This window comes from Bos javanicus, chromosome 11 (genome assembly GCF_032452875.1).
Source record: "Bos javanicus breed banteng chromosome 11, ARS-OSU_banteng_1.0, whole genome shotgun sequence".
Lineage (NCBI taxonomy): Eukaryota > Metazoa > Chordata > Mammalia > Artiodactyla > Bovidae > Bos > Bos javanicus.
In genome coordinates this window covers 67,095,770-67,104,721 of record NC_083878.1, presented here as the reverse complement: position 1 = coordinate 67,104,721, position 8,952 = coordinate 67,095,770, and the positions used below count along the sequence as shown (strand labels likewise).

The 8,952-nt window shown below is 42.8% G+C and overlaps 1 protein-coding gene across 1 annotated transcript; it reads left to right on the top strand.

The window, feature by feature from the left end:
- Positions 1-467: 467 nt before the first annotated feature.
- Positions 468-8,551, top strand: BMP10 (bone morphogenetic protein 10). Its single transcript, XM_061432856.1, has 2 exons — positions 468-1,209; positions 6,664-8,551. Exons 1-2 carry the CDS (start codon positions 876-878, stop codon positions 7,602-7,604), a joined length of 1,275 nt encoding a protein of 424 aa, XP_061288840.1. The 5' UTR covers positions 468-875; the 3' UTR covers positions 7,605-8,551.
- Positions 8,552-8,952: the final 401 nt, after the last annotated feature.

Genomic DNA, 8,952 nt, shown 5'->3' with positions numbered 1-8,952 from the left:
TGTAGCTCTGTGAGTTCTGGCAACTTATGGAAGCTTAGTGACCCATATAGGCCACGGGGATAATAGTAGGGTTATTATAGGAAGCACATTCGGTGATACATGCAAAGCACTTAGTACAATGCCTCTTCGTAGGAAAGCACCTAATAAATTTTAGTTGCTGTCATAATGAAGCACTTGCCCTATTTTCCCAAAGCCATTTTAGCCAGATCAAATCTGTACGAAAAAAGCTATTGCCCGTGAAGTTTATACTTTCCCGTTTCTAATAATGTCAGCTTCCAACGATTTATGTAAGATCATTCATATGTATTAACTCAACTTGGAAATGTTGGCTATTTTGTCTTTCTTCAGAAAAGCTTATGTGAGGATGAAACCCCATCACTTGCATTAATACGTATCACCATTGATGTGTATCCTGTAGATTCCTAATGTCTATTTTATGCATGTGTGAAACCAAACCATGTAAAAGCAGAATTTAGGCGTTCCTGCCAAAAGGAAGTGAATTAAAAGGAGAAACAGAGCCTTTGCGAGGAGAAAATTGTCCTATCTCTCAGCCAGTGTCAGAATGTGGAAATGTTTACAAAATGCTCATTAAAAGAAAAAAGGATTGCAAGATAGAAACAAAATCTGGTGCGCAGTTTACACTAGGGAGATAAGAAAGGCTAGGCCCCTATGGGGGATTTGTTATCCAATTACTGCAACCTGATTTTTTGGTTGGGGGGGAGAGGAAGAGTGGTAAGGGGGAGGGGGAGAGAGGGGAAGTTTCCAAACTTGTCTCCAGTGACACGAGACATTTATGCTCCGCGAGATAAAACTGCCACTTAGAGCCCCAGGAGCGCTAAACCTTCCTGGGTTGGCCTGGGGGCTGGAGCAGAGTCATGGGTTCCATGGTCCTGCAGCTGTGCACTCTCTCCTGCCTGCTGGTTCACTCGGTTTCTGGCAACCCTATCATGAGTCTGGAGCAGTCGCCCCTGGAAGAAGACATGCCCTTCTTCGATGATGTCTTCTCAGAGCAAGATGGTGTAGACTTCAACACACTGCTACAGAGCATGAAGAATGAGTTTCTCAAGACATTGAACCTGTCTGACATCCCCATGCAGGACTCAGCCAAGGTTGACCCACCAGAGTACATGCTGGAGCTCTACAACAAATTCGCGACAGATCGCACCTCCATGCCATCGGCCAACATCATCAGGAGTTTCAAGAATGAAGGTAAGTGGAGATTTTACTGATTAAATTTGGCTTCGAGTCTTCAGAAGTGGTGGGTAAATTTACAATGCGTGGAAATAATACAGCTAAGAGTGAAGACATCTATATAGGGGTATGTGTACATAGATATTCCAAAGCAATGCACATTTTGGTCTATACTATTTTTATGGTCATTTTCCAGATAGTACTAAAAGGTATTAAAGAATAGCTTTTTAATCCAGTGCCATAAAGTGTCTACCATTTCACTATCATAATTGGCTCTTTGAAAAATTTCAATTTTGACAGCAGGTTAAAAAAAATATTAATGTTGGTCTACCACTACACCTTTGTCATTTTCCAGATAGGTCTCAGTCCCATTTGGCTTTTAATTGACTCTGGGTTTGTGAACTTCTACTTCAAATGAAAAGGTTGAAGAAAAGACAAAATACAGAGTTGTGATTTGTGTTTCACTCAAACTTTGAGTTTTCATTTTGTGACTTGATGTAAAAAATATTCGAACAGGATGGAAACTTACATTTTAGAGATTCTTCCTAAATTTTTGTTTTGTTTGATGTGACATGTAGATCCTTGAGGGCTCAGTGGTAAAGAATCTGCCTGTAATGTAGGCGATGTGGGTTCAGTCCCTGGGTGGGAAAGATGCCCTGGAGGAGGGCACAGGAACCCACTCCAGTATTCTTATCTGGAGAATCTCATGGACAGAGGAGCCTGGCGGGCTGCAGTCCCTAGTGTTGCAAAGAGTCTGACATGACTGAAGCGACTGAGCATGCATGCGTGTATAGCCTCGAAGCACTGGTTATAGTTTCCAGGAAGTGTGCATGCCCAATTAATGATTCAGCTTATTCTGTGTCTTTATGAAGAACAATGCACAAACTTTAAATATCATCGGAAAAGTGTGTTTTCTCCCTCTAGATCTTTATTCAGTACTAAATCTAATGACCTAGAAAGTTGTTTAATATGGTGCAAGTAATCAAAAAAAAATTTTTTTTTCTAGAATCTATGCTAAAAGCTGTGGGTCCAAAAAACCTAATTCTCTCATATTTACCAATTATTCTTTTATAGTCATTAACCAGGTACAAAAGACGGTTTAGGTAGATGTTGGCCAAATGTTCTTGAAAGCGAACAGGTAGTAGTAAAACAGGTAGTAGCTCAGAATTTGGATTTTTGAGACAGAGTTGACTTAAGAGATGTGGATATTTAGTTTAATTTCTCTGAATCCCAATTTTTCCTCATCTGTAAATTGAGAATAATATACCTACATAGCGGGCTTCCCAAATGGGGCTGCTGCTGCTGCTGCTGCTAAGTCACTTCAGTCGTGTCCGACTCTGTGCGACCCCATAGATGGCAGTCACCAGGCACTAGTAGTAAAGAACCCACCTGCCAATGCAGGAGACTTAAGAGACATGGGCTCAATCCCTGTGTCAGGAAGATCTCCTAGAGGAGGGCATGGCAATCCACTCCAGTATTCTTGCCTGGAGAACCCCATGGACAGAGGAGCTGGTGAGCTACAATCCACAGGGTTGCAAAGAGTCCGACACAACTGAAGTGACTTAGCAGACACGCATACATACATATAACACATTGAGCAATTTCACAAAGAGGTCATGAGTAAGAAAGTACACAACTGCTTTGAAGTTCTGAATGTCAGTTATTGCTAATGAATTCCTCAAATTCTAGGCATTGGAGGAAGTATTGAATAGGTATTGCTCAGTCCTAGAGAAACTATTTGGTTTAAAATGTAGGTGACTGCCAGTTTCAAATATTTAGTAACATTGGAAATGAGACTTCATAACATTTAGTAACATAATGACAACGACAAGTTGACACTACAGATTCATTTCGGGTCAGTCTGGATTGAAAATAAACAACCTCCTTCCCTATGAAGACTTCCTAATGTTTCTGATTACTAATCCCTGGGCAGCTGGCTCAGAATGTGGGTGGGAAAGTGTTTGCATCCCTGGGGAAAAAAGTTTTTTCAGTTCTCACTTCTGTGGAGGATTTGGATGATCTAGGTCAGGAAGTGAAGTTTTCAGAGCTTCTTATTACTGAAGATCAGCGAGGGTGGGAACAAACCTCTCCATGAACGCCCCTGCTGCCCGCACTTCTGTCAGTCCTCGGGTGAAAATGCACAGCCCGAGGTCATGAACCCCGCACTGCGCTCACCCTGTTGGCGTTATTATCTTTCTTTGATTTTCTGCGTTTGCTCAGTGCAACTCCCTAAGAGGCAAAGACCAACAGAACAAAATAAAATTTCCTCTACATCTAACCAATCAGGGAAAAACAAGAGCTCCTTCCAAGGTGGAAAAACACGACTTTATTTCCTACCACTGCTTTGACCTCATCTTGGAGAAGTCAGTTCTCTGCATTGAGGCTTGATTTCTTCCAGAATCAGATGAACAGAAGAGAAATACAAGCATTATAGAATCATTGCAAGAGCTAGATAAAACAGTTTGCAAAACACCTGGCACAGGAAATTTGCTCAACAAACCCTAGTTCCCTTACCTGAAATATAACACCATTATTATCACTATATTTGCACAAGCACAGTGAATGTATTTTTTTATACCAGCTCTATTGAAGCATAATTGACATACAATAAACTTTATATATTTAAAGTGTATAATTTAACAGGTTTTGACTTATGTAAACATCCATCAGGACCATCACCACCATCCAGATAGTGTGACCATACGCATCATCAGTGAAAGTTCCTTTGTGCTTCTCTGTAAACACTTCCTCCCACAACAGTGAGCTTTTATTGTGTGCATTTTTTAAATGGATGGAACACTAGTCTATTTCCTTATTTTGAGTTTTCTCATGTTTCCTGTCCAAGGGGAGTGAAGCTTCCTCCATTCCTATGGTGGGGTGGGGGGAGGCGTCCAACTACCAAATTGCTCGATATATTAAGGACACATATCGTGCCCATAATCAGTTTGGTTTGATGCCCAGAATCATCAACTCATCAATATTTTTTAAAGTGCTATCTCCATCACAGTAGATTAGGGGCATAGAAGGGAATTTAAATTGTGGTATCTGAGTAGGATGTCAATCTGTTAATAGTCAGGAGGATCCACTTATAAAGACAACTGAGAAACAAGGACGTGAATGGCAAGGTCAAAGGAGAGATAGACAGAGTAAGCACTCAAGTTACCCAAGGGAGTGGACTTCCAGATAGGGAGGTGAGGAGAGGAGGGTCTCATAGGGAGGGGTCACAGCTAGATAGGTGGAGAAGAGGGAGTAGACCTTTTCAAGGGTCAGAAGAACATATCTGAAGGTGCAATAGACAGTAAAGCAAAGAAATGTTTGGGCAAGTAGTGAAGATATCAGTCTACTTTAAATAAGAGACTTTGTTTAAAAGATTTGTTTAATCTTTCAATGAATATTAATTGATAAATTGCAATATTCCATGCTGCTGGCGAAGAATGGGAGCTATGACTGGGTCAACAGATTAAGACCTGATTACAGTCCAGTTTTGACAGCCATGCTAGAAAGTCTAAATTCATTCCATTCACCTGTAGTTCTCACTGGTGGTGTATGAGAAGATTTGGGGTGGTGCCCAGAGGAAGCTGTAAATCATGCAAAATGATTATTTATTTTTGTTAATGTGGATTGAAAAAAAAATCCACGCAACTATCATCTCAAACCTCTCATTTCAAGAATAGAGCTGCTTGGGACAAGTCTAAAAGTTAGTAGGAAAACAATAAAATCAAATTAAATATTAAAAAATACAATCTGGCATAGGGACCTAACAGAAATCATGAACTGGATATACAAATGGGAAAAGGTTGCCAAAGATGATGGAGATCCCTTCAGATGGTGATTCTGAACATTTTTGGCATCATGGAACACTTTGATTGCAGACAGATGCCTTTAGGGATTCATCATAGACAGGTGCTAGCTGGGGCAAACTACTTCCCTGGTGGCTCAGATGGTAAAGAGTCTGCCTGCAATGTGGGAGACTGGGGTTCGATTCCTGAATTGGGAAGATCCCCTGGAGAAGGAAATGGTAACCCACTCCAGTATTCTTGCCTGGAAAATCCCATGGACAGAGGAGCTTGGTGGGCTATAGTCCATGGGGTCGCAAAGAGTTGGACATGATTGAGCAACTAACACACAAGTGTACAAGATTTGGACACCTATAAAATTCGCATATAGGGAGTCAACATGATAATATCTGGAGGTGTGCTTCTAAGACTAAGGGACCTTTAAAGTTTTATTTCATAACCATTCTGAATGTTTCCTATGTTCACAAAATCAAGGGCAAAATTAAGGCAACCAATTCACCCTCAAGGTTCATTTTCCCCCATCCTTCCTTACAAAGGACCACACACTCCAGATTCAACTGCAGTGACTCCCTTAGTGTTATGGCTATCTTGTTGAACTTGTTAGGCTTTGGTGTCTAGAGCAGGGGTCAGCAATTTTTTTTTTTCCTGTAAAGGGCCAGATAAGTAAATATTTTAAGTTTTGTGGGCCATATGATCTCTGTTGAGACTATTTAACTCTGCCATTGTAGTGCAACAGTAGCCACAAACATAATGCAGAAATGAATAGTATAGTATAGTGAAAGTCGCTCAGTTGTGTCCGACTCTTTGCAACCCCATGGACTATATAGTCCATGGAATTCTCCAGGCCAGACTACTAGAGTGGGTAGCCTTTTCCTTCTCCAGGGAATCTGGAATCTTCCCAATCCAGGGATCGAACTCAGGTCTCCTGCATTGCAGGTGGATTCTTTATCAACTATCTATCAGGGTGAACTTTATTTCCAAAAACAGGTGGGCCAGGACTCCCCTTGTGGTCCAGTGGTTAAGAATCCACCCTCCAATGCAGGAGGTAGGGGTTCAGTCCCTGGTCAGGGAACTAAGATCCCATATGCCTAAGCCAAGTTTAAAAAACAGATGACAGGGCCAATTTGGTCCATGAGCTAGGTTTACAAACCCCTGGTCTAAATGGATGTTTTTCTGGAAGGCCCTGACTATGTGAAGGACTCCATCCATAAGTACAAATATGAAAAGCCATGACAACCTCATCTCTGACAAGTTTCAAGCAAAGAACAACCACACACAGCTCATTTGATAACTCCTCCCTGGTTAGAAAAGTTTTGCCTGCACAATCTCCAAGGACCCTCCCAGTTTTTTAATTCTGTGACTGATAAGCTATGGGGGCCCTCCCAGTTGTGTAATTCTGTGACTCATAAGCTATGGGAACCAGGCTGGGTGTATCTTCTTTCATTCATTAGGGGGCCAGTTTCCATTTTAGTCTTGGCAGCTTAAGGTGGTCTAGCAGTCAATGCTTGACCTTCGGTACTTCCTCTTAGAGAATGCCAACACTGTGTTTGTTTTCACTGATTTTCCTTCATTCTCTCTGTGTGGAGAGAATGGACAGGCACTCTTATTGCATAAATAAGCATCTGTTTTCCTCTGCTACATGCTGCAAATCTGATTTCTTTTTTGTTTTTTCCAGATCTGTTTTCCCAACCAGCCAGTTTTAATGGACTCCGAAAATACCCTCTCCTCTTCAACGTATCCATCCCTCACCATGAAGACATCATCATGGCTGAGCTCAGGTTGTACACCCTGGTGCAAAGAGACCGCCTTATATATGAAGGAGTGGACCGAAAAATCACCATTTTTGAAGTACTTGAGAGCAAAGAGGACCATGAAGGGGAAAGAAACATGCTGGTCTTGGTGTCAGGGGAGATCTACGGAACCAACAGTGAGTGGGAGACTTTTGATGTCACTGATGCCATCAGGCATTGGCAAAAGTCAGGCTCATCCACCCACCAGCTGGAGGTCCACATTGAGAGCAAACACGAAACGGAGGACACACTTGGCAGGGGACAGCTGGAAATAGACACTAGTGCCCGGAATAAGCACGATCCTTTGCTTGTCGTGTTTTCTGATGACCAAAGCAGTGAGAAGGAGCGGAAAGAGGAACTGGATGAAATGATCGCCCACGAGCAATTCCCAGAGATGGACAACCTGGATTTGGACGGTTATTCCAACGGACCTGGGGAAGAGGCTTTGCTGCAGATGAGGTCGAATATCATCTATGACTCCACTGCCCGCATCAGAAGGAATGCAAAAGGAAACTACTGCAAGAGGACCCCGCTCTACATCGACTTCAAGGAGATTGGCTGGGACTCTTGGATCATCGCTCCACCTGGATATGAAGCCTATGAATGTCGTGGTGTTTGCAACTACCCCCTGGCAGAGCATCTCACCCCCACAAAGCATGCGATTATCCAGGCCTTGGTCCACCTCAAGAATTCCCAGAAGGCTTCCAAAGCCTGCTGTGTGCCCACCAAGCTCGAGCCCATCTCCATCCTCTATTTAGATAAGGGCGTCGTCACCTACAAGTTTAAATATGAGGGCATGGCTGTCTCTGAATGTGGCTGTAGATAGGAGTGGAATCCTGTGGCTTATTTAATAACTGTAAATGTGTATATTTTGTGTTCCTATTTAATGAGATTATTTAATAAGGGTGTACAGATCATAGAGGCTTGCTGCCTTAGGGAATTTGACAGGTCGGTTTGTTGTAGGAAATCCATGTTTTACTCTACAGTCGAGTCCCTTCCAATCTATTTTTCTTTGGACTTACCATGTCCTGGCAATGCCATCTCTAACAGCAAGGGGCAAGCCCACACTACTTGCCTTCTATGTCAATTCAAAAGGAACACCGCTAAGCAGAAATACAGTGTCAGGAGAGGTAGATATTTGTGTATGTATATGTGTACATAGATAAGCTTATCAACCCTTTTGGGTCTATAGGTGCAGATTCTACTCACATGCACCATCAAATGTGTATATCTTAAAAGCCAGTGGGAAGGTCTCAGTCACCTCTTCTCTGAGTAGGATTTACATCAAGATAAATTGCACCAGGAATTTAACATCCTAGAGCTATTATATCTCTTCAATACTCTTGGAACTCTAGATGCAGCTTTGGTGAGTTGAATTTCTGTCATTACTCAGAGAAGCAAGGCCTGGTAAAGAGGCTGTACATTTGAGGGGAGGGCTTGTTTGATACAGAAACCAAAGGCCTTCAAAGGGCAGTGGCCTTAAGGGACAATAGCAGGGAAGGAGCCCATGGGAGACTAGTGTGCTTTCGAAGGTGGTGCCTTGTCAAGAAAGGAAAGCAGGGGACTTCGTCTGTTCCTGAGGTGATAGAAGATTCAAGGCCTTGTGTGTTGGCCTTTATGGCTACAGAGGGTGTGCGAGGTGGGAGAGACTCCTAGGGGAGGAGGGGCAAAGAATAGAGATGTCCCAGGACTGTTTGTAACAGTATGCTGCTGCTAAGTCACTTCAGTCGTGTCTGACTCTGTGCGACCCCAAAGACGACAGCCCACCAGGCTCCCCCGGATTCTCCAGGCAAGAACACTGGAGTGGGTTGCCATTTCCTTCTCCAACGCAGGAAAGTGAAAAGTGAAAGTGAAGTCGCTCAGTCGTGTCCGACCCTCAGTGACCCCAAGGATTGCAGTCTACCAGGCTCCTCCGTCCATGGGATTTTCCAGGCAGGAATAATAAGCAGGTCTAATTGGATAGTTAAATATTTTGGACAAAATAAAATTATCAAAGACCAAGAGAAGGAAATATCAGAAGGGATCTATTTGTTGGACTCTTCACTTTTACTCTTTTCTTCACATTTTCTTCTTGGCCTCTGAACTTCCGCTCTTGCTTTTTCTCACCTTTTCACTTCCGTCTCTCCTTCTGCCCAGCCCCTTGTGTCCTTCTTCCATTCCTGTGTCCCCTGTCT